This window comes from Anas platyrhynchos, chromosome 2 (assembly GCF_047663525.1).
Source record: "Anas platyrhynchos isolate ZD024472 breed Pekin duck chromosome 2, IASCAAS_PekinDuck_T2T, whole genome shotgun sequence".
Taxonomy (NCBI): domain Eukaryota; kingdom Metazoa; phylum Chordata; class Aves; order Anseriformes; family Anatidae; genus Anas; species Anas platyrhynchos.
In genome coordinates, this window is record NC_092588.1 from 75,426,993 (window position 1) to 75,447,851 (window position 20,859).

The 20,859-nt window shown below is 36.6% G+C and overlaps 1 protein-coding gene across 2 annotated transcripts in view; it reads left to right on the forward strand.

The window, feature by feature from the left end:
• MARCHF6 (membrane associated ring-CH-type finger 6) overlaps positions 1-20,859 on the forward strand; it is a 45,697-nt gene that overhangs the window by 17,128 nt on the left and 7,710 nt on the right. For both annotated transcript variants that reach the window (XM_027451739.3, XM_027451738.3), the window contains exons 6-21: positions 268-436; positions 975-1,167; positions 1,477-1,538; positions 4,061-4,093; positions 5,539-5,590; positions 8,553-8,611; positions 10,653-10,733; positions 11,163-11,231; positions 11,364-11,438; positions 12,238-12,372; positions 12,844-12,963; positions 15,119-15,219; positions 15,667-15,804; positions 17,306-17,507; positions 19,310-19,379; positions 20,571-20,752. In XM_027451739.3, coding sequence (XP_027307540.1) covers positions 268-436; positions 975-1,167; positions 1,477-1,538; positions 4,061-4,093; positions 5,539-5,590; positions 8,553-8,611; positions 10,653-10,733; positions 11,163-11,231; positions 11,364-11,438; positions 12,238-12,372; positions 12,844-12,963; positions 15,119-15,219; positions 15,667-15,804; positions 17,306-17,507; positions 19,310-19,379; positions 20,571-20,752 — 1,741 coding nt within the window. The remainder of the gene's footprint in view (positions 1-267; positions 437-974; positions 1,168-1,476; positions 1,539-4,060; positions 4,094-5,538; positions 5,591-8,552; positions 8,612-10,652; positions 10,734-11,162; positions 11,232-11,363; positions 11,439-12,237; positions 12,373-12,843; positions 12,964-15,118; positions 15,220-15,666; positions 15,805-17,305; positions 17,508-19,309; positions 19,380-20,570; positions 20,753-20,859) is intronic.

The window sequence follows — 20,859 nt, forward strand, 5'->3', positions numbered from 1 at the left end:
AGTGTTTATCTTGGCACTTAAGATCATTTTTATACAGGTACTTAGAACCTTCCTAAATGAAACCTCCTTTGAACAGATTTTTTAAAAACTAAATAAAATTACATCTGCATAGTTTCTTTACCTAGATAAACTAATAAAATCAACTTTTCACATAAATATATGTTTTTGTTGATTTGAACTAGGAATATCTGTGGTAGTTAACAATGACTAAGTGCAGTCTTAATAAGCAAAATAAATTTATAATTAATGTTTTTCTCTCTTTATCAGGGAGAACTTACTGGCTGACTGTCTGCAAGGTTGTTTTGTGGTGACATGCACTCTGTGTGCATTTATCAGCCTTGTTTGGTTACGTGAACAGATTGTCCATGGAGGAGCACCACAGTGGTTGGAACAAAATCAGCAGCAGCCACTCAATGGTGTTGGTCAACAAAATGAGGTAAAACTTAACTGCCCAATAGTTCATAATAAATTCAGGAAATATGTTGATGTGAATAAAAAACGCTCAGGCTGGGCCTTGTTAGTGTGTATAGGTCCTTGATCAGAGGGTGTAGAATATGGAGGCAGAGTCGTCTTGTAGTATTGAGTGACAGAACAAAAAGTAATAGGCACAAATCAAAATAGAAATTACATAATGCCTTTTTTACTGTAAGGGCAATCTGCTGCTGAAACAGGCTGCCTAGAGAGGTGGTGGAGTTACCAAAAACCGTATGTAAACAGCACTGAGCAACCTGCTGTAGCTGATTTAAGTAGGTGGGATGACTAGATGACCTCTAGAGGCTACTCCCAACCTCAGCTCTTCTGTGAAGAAGTCTTGAATGTCTCTTTTCTTTTTTTTTAAGAGATAAATTGTTGCTTCTTGATGCTTACCTAAATAACTGAATACTATTTGTTACACTTCTTGTTTTTCCTGGATACAAAATAAAGTATAGAGAGTATAATCAATTTAACTGAGTGCTAGTCACCTGTTTCTGCAGGCTCAGGCTGTTGCAAATGGTGGTGTCGAAAATGCCGTGCTTGATCAACCTGCTAACCCAGCTGCTGAGAATGCAGTTGTAGGCGAGAACCCTGAAATTCAAGAAGAACAAGTAGATGAAGAAGAGGAGGATAATGAAGATGAAGAAGATGCTGTAGTAGAAGATGCAGCAGATGCAAACAATGGAGCACAAGGTAACAGGTGACTCAAAACAGTAATGTTCTAATTTTTTTTAAATATAAATGAAACTTGAAAATCAAGCTGTCGTAACTCGAGGAAGCTAATTGTATAACTTCCCACTTCTTATTATTTACCTTTTGGTTTTGCAAATTTCATATTTTTCTTTTGAGTATTAAAGCATTTGCTTGCTGAAAAGCTATCAGCATTTGTGAGTTGAACGTTACGCACGTAAGCCCTTTTGTTCATTTAAAGCATAGCATGGAGTAGTTGAATCTGGTTTGGGGTGAGTCTGGCAGCTGTAAAAATGGTTCTTGTCTCCTCAGATGACATGAACTGGAATGCTTTGGAATGGGATCGAGCAGCAGAAGAGCTTACTTGGGAGCGAGTGAGTAAGAGTAACTTCCGTGACTTATTTCTACATATTTCTCTCTGATTTATACTTGAAATGATTTGCAGTATTTCTGTAATAAAATCCATCAGGGATATATTTGGATACTGTTCTCTAGTGTGAAAACTGGTAGTAAGAGTCCTTTACAAACCTGAAAAGGTCATTGTATTAGAAATAAAATATTATTATACCCCTTAAATATCAAAAAGTCATTTCATTAATGTGTAGTTCGGTAACAGCTTAAAATCTATTAGCAGAGACCTCTCTGAAGTCTTCAGTTTGGTGAGGTTTAGAAATCAATTACAGTTCACATTAAAGATGCTAGATCAAATGAACAGCACGTTGCGTTGTTGATTACAGTTTAATACTTGCTTTTATATTCATGAAAGCATCAATAACATCAAAACTACTAAAGAAACCTGAAATTTTGGTTAGGTACTTTATTTATGTATTTGAAAAACACAGATATACTTCATAAAAAATGATGGAGCATTTTAATATAATACTGCTTCTCTTTTGTTTATGGATCAGAGGTCCCATAGTTAGATGTGAGATGTACGCTGTAATCAGGCAGCAGTGTAGAGGCTCAAGAACTACTTTTTGTGGCTTAGATCAATATCTGAGCTCAAAGCTCACTGCACACAACAAAATCTACCTGAAGATAGATGAAACGGCTTCATTTCGTTTACCGTTACCACTAGTGCCCAAGGCAGACAGTTGTTTGTTACAGTTGTTGCCTTGAACAAGGTCAAGAAATTCAAGTTACATCTCAAGGGACAAGCAGCTAAGTACCAAACAGCCACTCACTCACAACCCCCAGGTGGAGTGGGGGGGAGAATAGGGAAAGTGCATGAACTGATGGGCTGAGATAAAGACAGCTTACTAGGTAAAGCAAAAGCCATGCAGACAAGCAGAGCAAACCAAGGAATTTGTTGCTGTTTCCCATCAGCAGGCAGGTGTTCAACCACTCCCAGGAAAGCAAGGCTCGTCATTAATGCATGATGTCTTCTTGAGAAGACAAACATCATCACTCTGAATGTCCCCACCTTCCACCTTTTTCCAGTTGGCTGTTATTGCTAAGCATGACGTATGGTATGGATTTATCTGTTTGAGGAGTTTGAGTCAGCTGTGCTGGTTGCATCCCCTTCCAGCTTCTTGTGCACCCCCAGCCTCCTTGCTGGCAGGGCAGCACGAGAAGCAGAAAATTCTTTGACTCCGTAAGCACTGCTCTGCATCAACTAAAACCATCAGCGTGCTATCACCACTATTTTCATCAAAAATCCAAAATACAGCATCATATAAGCCTGTATGAAGAAAACTAATTCTATCCCAGCCAAAGTCATGTCAGGGACAGGTCATGATCTTTGCATATATCTAATGGAAAGATGCTTATCTTGTTTTGAAAGATATTCAATGAAAAAGAATATACATACACTCAGGTTTCTGAAACCTTTTATTGCGTACATCAAGAGGGAAGTCTTATTTTTGAACTTATGTTCTAGGAAATGCTGATATATTCCTAATGGGAAATATTTTGATGTCTCTCCATGAATATAGAAATAAATTTTAGGAAAGTTGCAGAACCATTTCTAATCCTATTGCTGGCATAGGCAATAGATCTCTAGTTAACATGTAATATCAAAAATGGGGGGACGGGTTCTCTGCTGTTTCATCTTGTGAAAATAACGTGCAAGCTTTCTGAATTTTCAAAAATCTCTCTGCGTCTTTGTTTACTTGGTACAGTATGTACAACTTGTAGCACAAAACCCTGGAACAAATTAGCTTTGAGCCTGGAACTTTATAGCAGTAATCATATGAGTGTCAGGACTAAAATAGTAGAAAAACCTTGAAGTGTGGAGAAATAGATATCCTATTTTTGGCAGTTCTGTGGATGCTTCCTCTAAGAGCTGTGCAGAACGATGGTGGATTTGTTTCCTGTCTTCCCTAGCTGTAAACTAATTCTGTTCTAAATTTAGTAGCATACGGAATAGCAACATTATCCAGTTACTAGTTACTTTTTGCATTGAAGGTAAAAATAATACTCTTCCACTTCTCTCAGTGAAACATAAGGTCATATTTTGAAACCAGGAAGCAAAATAAAATTGTTTCTTGTTTTAATACTGTATTGTTTAGGTGACTTTTAAATAGCAGTTTAAACACTAAAATTTCTTATAGAGTTTAACAAAGACTTTGTATTTATAAGATCTTGGATAGAAGTAGCCTTATAAATTAGGTGGTTATGTGGGTGGTTTGTCATATATAGGTACATATATATTAAGATAGTCTATATGGTTATCACTGCCTTTCATCAACTAAGTATACTGTATTTAATGAGAATGATTAATAAATAATGACCTTTATCATTAAGAATTTGTCTCTGGATTCTGTTGAGTGAGCAATAGAAAAACTCTTGACTATTGGACATTAAAATTAGAGTGTAAAAGGCTTCTGTGATGCCAATATTAGACATGTTACTTGCACTTTTCTGATGAATAAAGATAACTTCCTTATCTTCACAGATGCTTGGGCTTGATGGATCCCTGGTTTTTTTAGTAAGTAAAATCCTGCATTTCAAGAATTTCTATAACAAGCTTGTCTTTAAAAAAAAAAAAAAAACAACAAAAAAAAAAAAAAAAAAAAAAACAAACTTTTTTTAATGTAATCATTCTCTTTGAAGTCCTCATTTTCATTTAACGTATATTCTTTAAAGAGATCTTCATATGATATCATGACCAAGCAAATTGTATATTTTTAGGAGTTTCACTTTGTTATTATTGAAGTAGTGAAGTAGTGCCCTCGTTTTGCCTTCTCTAGTTTGCTTTAATACCAACAAAATAGCATCAGTGATTTTTTTTTTTTTTTTTTTTTTGGTATACACCAGATTTTAAAATGTAAAATATTTAGTTATGTTTCTTGACTTTGTTGGCTTTTTTTTTTTTACCCCCTAGATTTTTTTCCCTGTTGCATGTTATTTTAATTGATATCAGTATTAAATCTTTTTTAAGATCTTCACAGTAATTAGCCTAATGAAAATTATATCTTTTGAATTGATTCAATTTTTTTTTTCTGGTTAAGAGAATTGAGCAAAGCATTCCTTAAAAACTGGCTTTTTAACACTTGTCTGTCGGTGAACTCATGTTGATTATCTCCTTGACAAACTCTTATGTACAATGCATATCATCTAGTGGGCAGTTTCTTGCAGTTTACTTCTAAGATTGTCTCTGCTGCCCATCCCACCTGATTGCTGGGGATACCAAACGTTGAGTTCAGAGGGAAGGGAGTGCAGAGTCAATGGCAACAAACTTTAACTCATCACAGTTACATTCGTCAGGTATCATCTGATAGATCTCTATTTTAAAAACAGAAGCCTTTTCTATTTTAAAGGGAACAATGAGTTTTGCTGTCTTCCAGCAGTGTAATTTTTGCTTTATTTTGTGTGCGAAAGAAATAGAATTCTTAAATATTAATGTATTTACTAGATAATTGAGTGAATAAACATCTCATGTTTGAAATAAAGTAGCTTACATCATTAGTAATTGATCTCAGTAATAATTAAAATTCCAGTGTACTTACAGCTGAGTTCACATCTTAGCTAAAAGTTTTATAATAGTGCTGTCAGTTTTGTTGATAGGTTTCTTTTTACGAACTAATTGTTAAAATTCAAAAGAAACTTTTCTTATTTATAAAATGAATATTCACATATATTTTGTGTAACTGCTTTTAAAGGGAGCAATTTATATTGATTTTAAAATTAAAGATTTTTCTGTAAAAATAAAAATGTTAAAGCCAAATGCTAACGTTCTTATCCAGGTAGGTATCTATGAAAAAAAAACGGATGTTTTCATAATCTGCCCTAACATGAGATATGCAAGTTCTGGTAATAAGAGAGAATTAAAATATGTTTAGATAAAAACAAGAAAGTGAAGTCGCTTTTTTTAAAATGACTGACATTTATGTACTATTTTCTTCTTCCCTTCCTCCCCCATACTCCTCGCAGGAACATGTCTTTTGGGTGGTATCTTTAAATACATTGTTCATACTTGTGTTTGGTAAGTATCATTTGCTCTTAGTTTAAAAAAGTTATTTCTTTGTAAAGTAATAATTCAGCCTGATTTTAAAGCTAAATAGATGTTGTGACTTTTAAAAATAGAACCACAAATGCACTCAGAATACAAATAATAAATCTTCATTGCTTTTAGCATTATCATTTAATTCCTTTAAGTGTTTAGTTTGAAATAGGAAATCTAGCAAAAATATAATGATGTCAGCTAGATCAAAGGAAATAGCATTTTTGGAATACTGGTAAATTAAAGGAGGAACCTTGTGGAATTTCATTGGTGAGCAATTAGGAAAGAGTTGGGTACGTTTCTTTTTATAGTTTTCCTTAGATACAGTCACATCACTTCTTAGATCAAGAATCCATTTTTGGAGCTCAAAACTGGAAGGAGAAGGTGGGAAGAATGCAGCTGGCTCTGTAAAGTTGTCAAATTTTGTGTCCTAGACAAATACTGAACAGCTTTACTTAGTTCATACCACTAAATTAGTCTGAATTATTTTTTAAATAAAAAATGGGGGGGGAGGTGGTGCTAACAAATTTAGAAATGTATATTTTTTGAGATCCTCCTGAGAGGCATTAGATTGTGGTTCAGTTTCAGTTCTGTTTGTATGTTGCACCTCGAGTGACATTGGAGAATAACAGTCCTTCGCTGTGCCTTAATTTTGCCTGATTCACCTCTGCTACTATCTTCCTGAATACAATGGTCAGGCTCATTTGTGCTGTTAATTTGACACAAGTTCGTGTAGAAGCAGCATTATTTTACGTGCAAGGTAGATCATTTTATAGTCTTGAAGAGATACTGGAAGCAAAATTTCACTTGCTCTTAATTAGCATCATAAAAGTAGGTTGGTTATGATGCCTTTTTTTTTTTTTTTGAAGTGGTCTTTCTTGGCAAAAGACCTAGAGCTTTAAAAACTGAAGCCATACTGTAGATAGGATATTTTCCCTTTAAAGTAAAGCTCACAATACCAAACCAGTGATTTGAGCATTTAGTTACTGAAACAAATGAGATCAGAATAAAGTAAAAAGAATCATAATGTAAATTTTAATTCACTATAAACTATAACTTTTCTAACAAGAATGTAGGAATACACTTGAGTTCTTTCGTTCTGACAACTACAGATTAAAATTAAATATCAGAGGTTAATTGGCAAGCTTTTATTTGCTATGAAATTAAGGCTTTTTCATAGCTGATAACTCTGAAATACCTACATCTTTTCTTTAAATTTAAGAACAGCTGAATAATAAGAATAATCACCAAAGTTGTCATATAGATGGTTTTTCAGTAGCTTGGAATGTGTTTTTCAGATTGGAGACTAACAGAATAGAAGGTGAATGACTTTCCAGAGCAAGTGAGACGGAGATCTGGGAATTTAATTTGTGTCTCAAACCTATTTCTAGTATCTTCCTTGCTAAGTCATGCTGCCTAACTTGGAATTGCCAAATCTTTAGTTGTTAGTTTTTGCGGTCGTGGTGAGTTAAGTGTCACAGGAAGTACTTACTAGTAGATAAAACAGAGGGAAAGAATTTGGATCTTTGAAAAGAACATTACTGGTCCAAAAGTTCTCCTGTGTTGTTCTCTTCAAGTTGATTATGTTCTGAGTTAATTCATAAGCGCTGTAGCTCGTTACAGTACTCAGAGGGATTCCTTCATGTTTCCTATTGAAAAGGGGCTATTAAAACTTCTCTTTTAAAGAAAGCTATTTTAGAAAACATGATAAACTGTGTACTGTAATCTCATAAAACATTCAAAATAAAAAACACATGGCTTCGAAGTCATGAATTTCCTGTCTGTAGGAGTTGTAGTTATGTTTTTTTCATCTGACTTTTCTCCTGTTCTCACTGAAGAATTTGAGGCCTCTGCCTATCTTTCTCATTTTTGCCCTTCCCAGTATCTGATGAGTCTTTTTTTATTTTTTTTGAAAGGGCCTTAGGTTAACACTTTCTGATTGTTGTTGAGGGTAGTGCATGTCCTGATAAATCTTTTTGCAGTTTTTTAATATGTTGGTTTGTATAGAAATGAGGAGAAGAGAGAAAATCATTATGCTTTTCGTTTAGGGATATGTCTGGTCTACAGTAGTATGCAGAGTGGGTTATCATAGGTTGGAAAAGACATCTGAGGTCACCATTGAAGGCAGTATAGGCAAAAATGAAGGTTATAGACAAAACTGAATGCAAAATAGCCAAAAAATGCAGTTATTGCTTCTCTTTTACTTTCTTGTTACATGCCTCTAATCCCATAGGAAAGTCAGCTTTGAACTCTTGAGTCCTTTGGAGCTTAGTTAGACCACAGAGTGAGCTAAAATGACTGTTTGATCTTGTTACAAATGCAGAGATGTCCGGAAGCAGTGAAAGTACTGTGTGTTTGAATTCATTCCTCCTGAGACCTCAAAACTGGCAAGAGCGAGTTCTCAGGAATGGTGATAGTTCTTAATACAGTAATTCGGGGTAGAAGTAAAAGCCTGAGATGCTCAGTTTCTCTGTATCCCTTTGCTGGACTGTTGTTTCTCCTTGTCATCTTCAGAGCTTTCATTTTTCGTAATCCTAAAAGTGAAAGCAGTAAAAGGGAATCAGAAGCGTGGGAAAGTAAATATTCGTACAGGTTCCTATAGCAGTGTATGTATGAGAATGATACAATCTAGTATGTAAGACTGGAAAAGGGAATTAATTTACACACTGCAGTATGAGCTAAGAAGACTGTCATCTTAGTTTGTGCAGGGTTATATTGTTTGTAGTCTTTCAGTGTGAGTTCTAACCTGACATCATAAAATAGTTGAAGTATAGCACAAATACTTGTGTAGTTATTTGAGTTTTTTTATCAAAATTGATGAGAATTGGAATAATTACCATGTTGGTATAATGTGGAATAATTACCATACATCCTGCAAATAAGACTCAGATTAGCAGTTCTCATGGCCTTTTTTTTTTTTTCCCCTTTTGCTTACATTATGCAGCATTTTGTCCATACCACATTGGTCACTTCTCCATTGTTGGCCTGGGCTTTGAGGAATATGTAAGTGCTATTTTATACTTTCAAAATGTAAAAGGTGCCACTGTTTGTATAATCACAGTATTTCTGTAGGATCTTTACACTTTTATTTGTGATAAGAATTGTAACCTGGAAAGTCTGTTTTTTAAAAACAAACAAACAAAAAAAAAACAACCCTACAACTTCTTGTAATCTATGTTTAAAAATGTTCTCTCACTCTTTCACACTTATTCTATTATTTAACTTTCAAGTGAGGTTTCTGCCTTTTAGAAAAAAATGCATGTATGGTCTTCTTTGTGGTTTTGTTAACAGCATCTTGTTCATGTACATTTTTAGTGTGTAGTGGGTAACTTTTACATTTGGTGATGGTAGTTAGTGAAGGCTAGGAGGAGGTGTAAGATAATGCTTTGTTTCATATATGGAGTCTAATGATAGAATATACTGAGTTGAAGGGACCCACAGGGATCACAGAGTCCAACTCCTGGCTCCACACAGGACCACACAAAAATCCAACCATGTGTCTGAGAGTGTTTTTCAAATGCTTCTCAAACGCCGTCGGGCTCGGTGCTGTGCCCACTGCCCTGGGGGGCCTGTCCCAGTGCCCGACCACCCTCTGGGTGCAGACCCTTTCCCTAGCCCCCAGCCTGACCCTCCCCTGTCCCAGCTCCATGCCGTTTCCTCGGGTCCTGTCGCTGTCCCCAGAGATCAGAGCTCAGCGCCTGCCCCTTCGCTCCCCTCGTGAGGGAGCTGCAGGCCGCCATGAGGCCTCCCCTCAGCCTGCTCTGCTCTGGGCTGAACAAACCAAGGGACCTCAGCAGCTCCTCATACGTCTTGCCCTCCAGACCCTTCACCATCTTCGTTGCCCTCCTTTAAACACTTTCTAACAATTTTTTGTCTTTTTCATACCGTGGCGCCCCAAATTGCACACAGTGGTCAAGGTGAGGCTGCAGCAGCACAGAGCAGTGCAGGAAAATCCCTTTCCTCGACTAGCTGGCAATGCTGTGTTTGATGCAACCCTGGACACAGCTGGCCCTTCTGGCTGCCAGGGCACACTGCTGGCTCATATTCAACTTGCTGTGAACTGGAACCCCCAGATCCCTTTCCACAGAGCTGCTCTCCAGCCTCTTGTCCCCCGGTCTGCATGTATATCCATGGTTGCCCCTTCCCTGGTGCAGAATCCAGCACTTGCTCTCGTTACACTTCATGTTAGCGATTGCCCAGCTCTCTGATTTGTCAGGATCTCTCTGCAAGGCCTGTCTGCACTCAAAGGAGTCAACAGCTCCTCATAGTTTAGTGTTGTCTGCAAACTTGCTTAGTGTACATCTGAGTCCTGCATGCGGATCATTTATAAAAACATTAAAGAGATATGGCCCTAAAATGGAGCCTTGAGGAACCCCACTAGTGAGTGGCTGCCAGCTTCATGTAAGCCCATTTACTAAAAGCCTTTGAGTCTGACCTGTCAGCAAATTGTTCACCCATCATATTAGGTGTTTGTCTAGCTGTATGCTGGACCTTTTGTCCAGAAGGATACTGTGAGAAACAGTATCAGAAGCTTTCCTGAAACCCAAAAAGATCACATGAAGTGCCTTCCCTTGGTCAAATAGTTGGGTAACGTTGTTACAAAAGGAGATTAAGTTTGTTAAACAGGACTTTCCCCTTCTGAATCTGTATTGGCTGTTACCAATGAATAGTTGTCTTCCTGGTGTTTTTCAGTAACTCCTAGATTAATCTTCTCCATAAGTTTACCGGGCACTGGTAAAATTTACCAGTGAGACTGACAGGCCTGTAATTACTGTGGTCTTCTGTCTGCACTTATTGAAAATTGGGACAGCAAAAAGGTTGTTACACAAATGAAGAAAAGTGTTATGTGGCTTTTCCAGTAAATGAAATGCTTTCTACTCTTGATGGAGCTACCAAAAAAGTAGCAAATTAAAATATGTAAAATCTAAATTAACTTGTCATTCTTCTTGAAGAGTTGAGATTTGGACTCTGTCTTAATTGTGTGAAATAGAGATGTAATCTTCTAAGAGACTGATAAATCTTCCTTTTTTTTTTCCCCCTCCAGGTTCAAGCATCTCATTTTGAAGGGCTGATTACAACTATAGTTGGATATGTTCTGCTGGCAGTGACTCTAATTGTTTGTCATGTATCCTTTTGCCATTAGTTACCTGATTCAGGTTTTACATGAGTCATCTTTCTGGAGATATTTTGGGGATGCTCAGAGGTGTTGCAGATGCAACTTATTCACCGTTTTGCTCTGCTTTTTCTGTGAAATTAGAAGAAAAGCTTTCAGTTCTCATGGACCTTTTTCAAGTTGTGAGTGGAACTGCATTCTTCAGAACCCCTCTATGTCTTTCATGAAACAAAATCCTAGGATATTATGGGGGGTTAAAGGCATACTTGAATGCCTCTGGGTAAATTTTGAAGGTCTATCCAAGAAGACTAGTGAAGAAGCTTTCCCCCCTCTCCTCTCCCCTTTGGTAAAAGCTGCATAACATAATATTTTATATTAAACTAAGCAATGCTGGGCTTGTTATAAAGTGCTTTTCAGTATTTTCTTGACAGAACCATTTAGGGTTTGGCAGCGCTTGTTAAGTTCCAGCGATCACGTCGTTTGTTAGGAGTTTGCTACATTGTTGTCAAGGTAATCCCTTTTTTTTTTTTGTGTAGCAAAACAAACAAAACACCTTCTTTGTATTTAAAGTTATGTTATAATTTTCTTAATTTCTGTCAATCTACTGAGTTGTTCTTTACTTTTTTTTTTTCCACCCCTAAGGTTTCCTTGTTAGTGGTGGTAGAAATTGGTGTGTTTCCTCTCATCTGTGGCTGGTGGTTGGATATATGCTCTTTGGTAGGTATAGAAATATGGGATAATTTATTTTTTTAAGTGTTTATATTTAAAGGAAGAAAGTTCTAATGAGAATTGTTGATACGAGTTGGATGACACATTTACTGTTTTTGTAAACATAACGTTTCTAGGATGAGAGGGTTGGGTTTCTTTTAGGCACTTAATTTTGTTTGCTTTTATGTGACTCATAACATTAACATAAGTTAACCTAGTAGAACTAAGCTAATAAGATTGTAACCATTTTTACTGCATTTACAAGACCACTGTGATAATAAATTTACAGGCAAATTGGTACACTGAATATTTATGGTAGCTGTCTTGCACGAGATGCTAATGACTTCATGGTATAATAGTTACATTATCTCTTTTAAAAAGATTCTTGCTGTGTTTCCTTGGAATTAAAAAGGACAACTTAGTAAAATTTGAAAAGATTTTCCAGAAAAGATTAATTCTAAACAGAGAAAATTAATTTCTTCTACCCTTCGTAGAACTGTAATTTTACTTGTTTTATTCCATCACAGTGCTACTCTGTTTGAGTATTTATAACGTATGCAGTGTATATAAATGCTTGAGTTGGCTTTTTTCTTCTCTCTGTATGTCATGGATCAGAAATTGATCTTCACTTGCTGTTCTTAATGTTCATAAGTATTCTTTTTATTTAAATGCTATAATTATTTATGGATGCATGACTCAGACAACTAATTTAAATGTCAAATAGCGCGTATGCACTAGGATAAACAAAGTAAGTAATTGTAGAAGTTTGCCAAATTTTATTTATATTTGTTTATTACTTACCTTTTAGGAAATGTTTGATGCCACTCTGAAAGACAGAGAATTGAGCTTTCAGTCTGCGCCAGGTACCACAATGTTCCTGCACTGGTTAGTTGGAATGGTTTACGTCTTCTATTTTGCGTCCTTCATTCTTCTACTGAGAGAGGTAAGTCTATAAGGACAAAATCGTTAGGCAACATTAGTTAGAGAAGCTAGCGTGTTGAGCTGTTAGATCTTTTGCAACTGGGTATTGCTGCTATTGTGTTCTCTGTGGATTTCAGTTTTGTTTGAAAAAGGCAGCAGTGGTTCCTACTGCACTGGAAAATTATGACAGAGTATTCGACGTTTTCAGATTACAGAGTCTTCAAAAATGGGAGCTTCAGTGAATCTGAATGCATTTCAATTGTTAAATATTAACACTTGAAGGCGAATCTTGTAATTAATTATTGCTTCTCTAGTCCTCTATGAAAATGCTTTCCTTATTCTTTTTCCATATGATTTTGCTGAACCATGTTACATTTATACACCTGTTTTTGTTTTTTTTAATGTGTAGCAGAGTTACGTAGAATGTAACACGAATGACATGAAATACAAAGATAACTTTCCCTTGATGATTGTTTTCTATTTCCCACTTTAGGTATTGAGACCTGGTGTCTTATGGTTTCTCAGGAATTTGAATGATCCGGACTTTAATCCTGTGCAGGAAATGATTCACTTGCCCATTTATAGACATCTCAGGAGGTTTATATTATCCGTGGTAAGGATTTTTCTTACAGACTTCTGTACTTGGAAAGAAAACTTCATCTGCTACTTTTAACTCACATATACAATACTACGTATTTAAGGAAAAACATTTTCACCGTGAAGGTGATCAAACTCAGACTGGTTGCCAACAGAATTAGCAGCTTTTGAGATAACGAAAACTCAACTGGATAAGGATCTGAGAATCTTGATGCAATTGGGTTTGCTCTGAGTAGAGGGTCAGACTAGTTTACTTTAGAGGTTCCTTCCAAAACAAATTATTCTTGAATATCTTCCCTTTACACAAAATTGCAGCAAATGTTTGTGTATTCAGCCAACAAGTGTTTATTATTGTGGATATTGTAAATCACTTAACTGCTTCATGATGCTCCCAGTAATTGCAGTAAACATTTTTGGTCTGATTCAGCTAAAGCAGTGCAGAAAGGGTAGCGTAACTTACTGGTTAAGTTATGTGTTGAATTGCACTGATGTAGCCAGTGGTGTCTGTTTCCAGATACCATTCTATGATACTGGAATCAATGAATTTTTTTGTGATTTCCTTTAAATTCGTTTGTGTGAAGTCTGCTTAGCAGGGCAATAGAGGGAAGTGTCTCAGGCTATCTTTAAAATAATGTCTTGTGAACTGTGAAAACCGGTGTACTGGAAACAGTTATTTAACACACAGCATTATATGCACCTGAAGTGCTGTGAGCAGTGAAAGCTCAGAGAGAGATCTTAGCACTCTCTATTAGAGAGCCTGTCAGAACATCAGAGGAGTTGACCTATTTGCCTTGAAAAATATTTCCTTTGTAGATAACCACAATATTCTAGTTCCATTAAACATTGTGTCACAGCAAGTGGCACAAATATTGGCAGGCATCTGCTTGTTCCCAGAGGTCTTAAACATACGTTCTGTGGCTGCATTGGAACTGGCTGTTACTTGAACTTCACCTTACAGTTTGCTTAGCTAATTAATTCAAGAACTTTTGCTGGCTTCATGCTGGAATATGAGGCTCAGGGTGGTGATTGTTTACAGGTTGCCATTTCAAAAAACATCAGACCTTCCAGGTTGTTTCTTTTTCAATGTTTTTAAGGATGTTTTTGTGTAGAACATGAACTATTAAGTTTAAAGAACAGGATTTGATTTCTTCCTTGCATATTAAGTATGCAATACTTGCTGAATTTTTATTCTCTAGTGGCATTTTTGTATACTGTGTAAGAATGTATTTAAAAATAATTAATTTTTAATTTGGTTCCTTAAGGAAGTGGAATTTATAAAAGCGTGTGGTTTCCATACTTCCCTCTTCCCCCCCATGCTTTGATCTTTCATCTAGTTGAGGAGAGGAAACCTCAAAAAGAGTTTTGATTTTTTACAAGTTGCTTGAAAACCCAGCTGCTAGGAAAAGAGAGAAATCCAAAATTCATAATCTTGGTGTTGAAGGGGAAAGAAACTAGAACTGTGCAACGTTATTCTGTCAGTGCTTATTGAGCCAAAATCCTGTTTGGTGCTTGAAGGCGTTCACCACGAAATGCAGTGTATTTGGTCTGCCTGGGGTGAAGTTGATGTTTCTTCAGAGCAGTCCACATCCTCCTGCAGTTTGGATTTGTGGCTGAAAGTGTTGTAACACACCAGTGTTCGTGGCTATACTTGAACACTGCTTGCACAGAATCGGGGTTTTCCCTTTCCTCTCTGCCCTGTTCCCTCAACCTTCCAGCAAGTAAGCTGAGTGTGGGTAGGGTTTTAGGAGAGAGAGATAAACCTGGAACAGCTGACCCACACTGACAAAGGGATGATATTCCATGCTGTATGGCTTGTGCTCCGTAATAAAAACTCAGGGAAGGGAGGAAGAAAGGCAGAGTTCATGGTTATGGCATTCATCTTCTTGAGCATGTGCCCTGCTTTCCGGGAGGTAGCTAAACATGTGCCTGCTGATGGGCAGTGGTGAATGGAGTCTTCTTTTTATTTCACTTGCACGTGCAGCTTCTGCTCTCTATTATTGTGGTTATCTCAATCCACAAGCCTTCTTTCCTTCCTTCTGTTTTCTCCCCATCCAGCAGGAGAGGGGAATGAACTAGCAGCTGGGTGGATGATGGGCAGTTAGCCCAGGGTGGGCAGCAGAGGGTTGGTTGAATCTGCTACTCAAACTAACTGGTTAACTTCCTTGTTGCAGATTGTCTTTGGATCAATTGTACTGCTCATGCTCTGGCTTCCTATACGCATTATTAAGTATCTTCTGCCTAACTTTCTTCCATATAATGTTATGCTCTACAGGTACGTATTTCGTTTCAGAAAGATGTTTTCTCAATGCTCATGTAACTAGAAAAAAATGTATTTGAGCTCTTTGAGCATTAATGTGACATTTTTTCACAGCTAAACCAAACTGTTCTAGAAAAGTAAAATGTCAAACCACGTGGATACACAGTATAACTTGTCAAAAAGCTGTTAAGAAAAACAGCAGGCATTTTGGGTTATCTCCGTAATGACAACTGATTACTTTCTGTATTCCTTCAAAACAGCTTTCTCTTAAACTTTTTTGTAGGGAGGTTAGTGTGTTTGTTTTTCATGTTCATACCTGATCATGAGTAAAAGAATGTCTGTAACTGCATTTATTTTTAACGACAAGGTTATTGTTATATTATTGTTAGTATAATTCAGTGTAACAGATTACTAACAGAACGTTGCCTGTGTTTGATTTCCTGCTCTTCCTGTTGTTTCTAGTGATGCTCCAGTAAGTGAACTTTCCCTAGAGCTCCTTTTGCTTCAGGTGGTGCTCCCAGCTTTGCTAGAGCAAGGGCACACAAGACAATGGTTGAAAGGCCTCGTACGAGCATGGACTGTTACTGCTGGATACTTGCTGTAAGTGCAGAAAGCCAAAATCAACTCCAAGCCTTGCGTCCAGCTTAGCCGTTTTTCAAATGAAGGCAGCATGCTTTCAAGAGAAATATCCCAACAAGTAGCTTTAACAGTTGTTTTATAGATAGATATCTAATTTAAAAACAAACAAACAACAAAAAAAATGTATAGTAACTTCCTATGTAGGTACTAGTTAAAAAAAAAAAAGTCTGACTAACAGGTTGTTAACTCTGTTAAATATTAAGCTGAAGACGCTGATACCTTAAAATTACGTGTTTTAAAGGTAGATATCACTCTCTCAAAAGACAACTATAAGTGTGTATTTGTAACGCGAAGTAAATGAGTAAATGCACAAAATGAGATTCTTTAATTTTGACTCCAAAGCCAGACTTCACGTACCTGAAGTGATTTTTGAATTCATGTTGTAGTCAAGAAAGAAAAAGTTGATTTTGTTGCTATATTTTTTTAATTTAACTTCAGAGTAGATTGGCATTCTCTTACCAAGTCTAAGCTGTCTGAGACTCTAAGAAAATGAATGAGAGAGACTTTTTACTCCATTGTAGCCCAGTGTATTTTTTCAACTTCTCTTAAGGACCTGAAACTGTCACCACCACATTCTTAGTTTGTATTTTGGAGAGTTACTCTTGGAATTCATTTATCAGTGTTTTTATAGTATTTAAACGTGACAGAAGAAGAGAAATGCAGATATGATAGAAATGGGTTTGCTCTCTTCACTATCACAGTTGCTAAGAACAACTGCAAAATATTTCTGTAGCAATTATAGTTGAGCAAAGATTAAAATTCTTTACTCGGGTTTTACTGAAAAGCAAGCAGTGCTGTGAAAATGCTTTCATTGTCTGGTATTAGAATATCTGCATGCATCTCACTGCTATAAAAATTCTGCTGCAGCTGAGGAAAGTTAACTTCTAAACATTCAAGATCTGTTTGCTAACGTGGTATGCAGGGAATATGAATAGAATGTGTTTTAAATAGATAGACTGGTTCTGGGGCTGATGTTCTTAGAAAGTTGTGAACGGGTTTTGAATGGTTTGGAATCTTCTTGAAAGATTCTAGTGTAAATGTGTCTATGGTAAAGCAGTTTTGTCCCTGTACAGTTGAGGTTTGAAGGCAATTGTTTCCAGTAGAGCTTAGTAGCAGCAAAATAAAATCTTAGTTGAACTGTCTGCTTACATGAATGGGAATATTGATGCAATTTCCCTTTTATATGCAGAACTTTAATGCCAGGTTATGTTTTAAAGCAAACATGGGTGATCTTTGACTGTATTTCCATTGTTCCAATCTGCATCCGCAATGGCATTTTCCTTCCACAGTCTGTGTTTAAGAAGACATGGAGTAGTCAGATGGTTTATTTTACTTTTTCAAGATTCTGCCAGTACTCCTCTATGAGTTCTGTACTCATTTGGAGTACATATATGGCATTTATGCATCTGTAAGATTTTCATTCATATCAAACAGGACGAAACTAAGATTTTGGTTGTTGCAGAGACCTCCATTCTTACCTACTTGGTGACCAAGAAGAGAATGAAAACAATGCGAACCAGCAGCCAAACAACCAGCATGCTCGCAATAACAATGCCATTCCGGTTGTGGGAGAGGGTCTTCATGCAGCCCATCAAGCCATACTTCAGCAAGGAGGACCCGTGGGTTTCCAGCCTTATCGCAGGCCTTTAAAATTCCCACTCAGGGTAGGTATATCTAACAGATTAAGAGAAGGGCATTTGAAAAATAGCTGTGGATTTTAATTTTTTAAAGATTTGGCCCACACATTCTCAGAAGTCAAGTGGCGGGTCACGTTTCGTGTTCTGTACAGTTTGCAACTTCTTGAGTTTTAGACTTTTCGTTATATTCTCACGTGCAGCTTTTTTCAGCTTTATAATGCGACCTTCAATTACTATTTTATTTATAGATGCTACACTTACTATTGTGTATTTTATCAAACTTCATGTCTTGGTTTCCTCATGATTAGTAATGGAGTAATGGTGTAATAAACTCCAGCAAACAGGTGCCTCAGGAAAATCTGTAACAAGGCATAGCTTTCAAGAGGGTGTACTTCAGTCTTGTAGCTGAAGCGTGTTCTAAACTCCTTTCCTTTGTTATAAAGTTAAATGGAAAACTTCTGTTGTGTCTGTATTAAACAGAAAGGTGTTAAAGTACTTTAAAGTTCTAAATGCCTGCTACTACAAAGGAGATGCTTCTTGGCAAATACTTCACATTCTAAAATAATACGCAAGTCAAACTAGATAAATTGTTTTGGTTTTACCAGAACTCTGACTGAGTTAATCAAATGTAAATTTCAGGAGAGTTCATTTACCATGGTTTCAGATACAGCTCAAGGGTGGAAATAGTGGCTGAAGTTAGAGCAGTGCACTGTTGACCTCTGAAGTTTCCTTAAAATGCTTAAGCTAAAAGAAATCTCACAACAGTGTACAAAGGAAAGGGGTTTTTTGTTTGTTTGTATGTTTTTCTGTAAGACTCAACAAAGTAGAACTGAAAACAAATCTGGAAGGATTTCAGGACTTAGAACAGGCACAGACTTAACTGTTGTTAAGTCGGGGCTTTTTTTTTTTTTTTAATTCCCTCCACTGCTATTTTTACTCTTTGAAATGTCTCTCTGCAGGAGAGCATGAGCTACAACACTTCCCACTGTTGCAGAAAGAACAGTGGGAGGCAGTAACTCAGGGATGAAAGGACTAGGGAAACAGAATGAATTTGCCCCCCACATAGGAGATGCTGCTATACCTGTTTAGTCCTACCAGGAAGTCAAGGCATGCTTTTGACTCAGACCAATTTAATCTAGCATAAATACGTTGTTCTCACTGAAAGGAGCGGTCCCAGTCTTACTTCTATGGCAACTGCTCCTTTCTTCCCTTCTTGATATGCTGATCAGTAAAGTGGTCCAGATGAAAATTGATGCATACACACAAGGTGTTGGTTAGACACATTTGAAGATTCAGATAAGATTATGGTGTTATTTTTAAAGAAACTATGTTGCTTGTAACATTTTGAGTTTGAGTAAAGTTCATACAAAGTTGCTGGGATGATGGACAGGTTGATTGAATTTAGTTTGGCTGCTAAGGAGGCAATTAGAGAGCAGTCATATCTTTTGTGACCTGCTAATACACAACAGCTGTAGTGTGGATATGCTACTTTCAAGGGGAACAGGTGTGTTAAACCAGAGGCTTGGAAAGTCCTCCTTTCTCTAAGTGCCTTTGTATTTTTTTGTTGTTGCTTGTTTGTTTTGCTTTGTTTTTGTGGATGCTTCTGGATAAGGATATGGGCTGAAATCATCGCCCTTTGAAATCATTGCATAGTATAAGTTTTCAGTAATTTGGGATGCTGACGTTGAACTGATGATGATAACTAAGCAGTTACTTGTTCAGCTGTCAAAGATTTTCTGTTTATCTGGTGTGCTTTTCTGTGTCTAACATTTTAAGTTGTTCTTTGCAGACTTCTTTCTTATAAATAGTTTTTCTCTTTCTTCTTTCAGATATTTCTTTTGATTGTTTTCATGTGCATAACGTTACTGATTGCTAGTCTTATCTGCCTTACCTTACCAGGTAAGTTTGTTATTGTAAAAGTGTGATGAAAAATGCAGACTAATGCTCAATAATAGCAGATGCTTCCAAATCACACTGTAAAGTTAAAAGAAGAAAATATGGAGAAACAATGTCTCATTCTGAAAGGTACATCATAAAATTGTAGAAGCCTAGAATTTGAATGATAGAGTTAGTACCTTTACATAAATGACAACTCAGTAGAGAAGAGATCAACATTTACTTTATTTAGTTATGTTTTTTGTTTTGTATTTTTTAAGGGAGAGCTCCAAGTGTTGAGACTCTTTGTAGTAAAATTGTGAGAAAAACAGAATTGATACCCCTTGCGTTTGCTTTGCCATTTAGAAAAGGGAAATAAACAGGCTGTTACCTGGCTTCCTACAGTATCTTAATTAAATATTTCTGAAAGTGTTGCCATGACAGGTCACTAGGAGACTTTTAAATAATATGTGCTGCTTCTAAATGTGTATGAAGAAGCAGTTTTAACCAAGTCAAAAGTATTTCAGAGTTGTTATAAGTAATTTGGAACAATGTAAGACATGTAAATTTGTTGGAATTCTCTTAAATCTGGCTACCATAGTACCATGTCACTTTTACCTCCTTTTATTAGTGATCCTAAAGTCAATAATATATTGAGGTGTGAGTTCTAAATTTTGTAGTGGTTTGAATAACATTACATAAAAGTAATTCCGTGGTAGTATTAGTGAATAGAAACCCCATTTAAAAAATGAAACAGCAAATGTGCGTTGCCATTTCATTAGAGTGCTTCAGAAAACCTGATAGTAAACCTTAAAAATAACCAAATAACGTGAGGCAGTGAAATAGCCTAAACATCACCCATAAGATTTCAGTTCAAGCTTATGCACTGATACATTACTACCTTTTGAAGTTCTGAAGATTGCTATTTAGGCTCTGAATAGCACAACATTCAGTGCTTTGTTTTGTGCTAGGTCAGGTGACATCGTTGGGGTAATGAAATTTTATAAGAAAATATCGTATGTATGTATTCGGCATCATCTACATGGTTATTTCTGTAGGGCTTTGCACATTCATGCTTTATGGGTATAGTACCAAAACACCATGTAATGCTAAAAACTATTTGTGGATCGATAATTAGCAATGAATTTGATAAGTATTTTTATAGGCATCCTTCCTTAATATACCAAAAGTACTTAAAAGCATTTGTGTTTTCAGTATTTGCTGGGCGATGGTTAATGTCATTTTGGACGGGCACCGCCAAAATCCACGAACTGTACACAGCTGCTTGTGGTCTTTATGTCTGCTGGCTTACCATCCGAGCAGTGACCGTGCTGGTAGCCTGGATGCCACAGGGCCGTAGAGTCATTTTTCAGAAGGTCAAAGAGTGGTCTCTCATGGTGAGTCTTATGAAATATTTCTACTGAAGTATCAAGGAGAAAAAAAAAAAAGTAGATTACATAATTGTTCAAATTTTCCTTGCCAATTTTGCCCTGTAATGTACTAT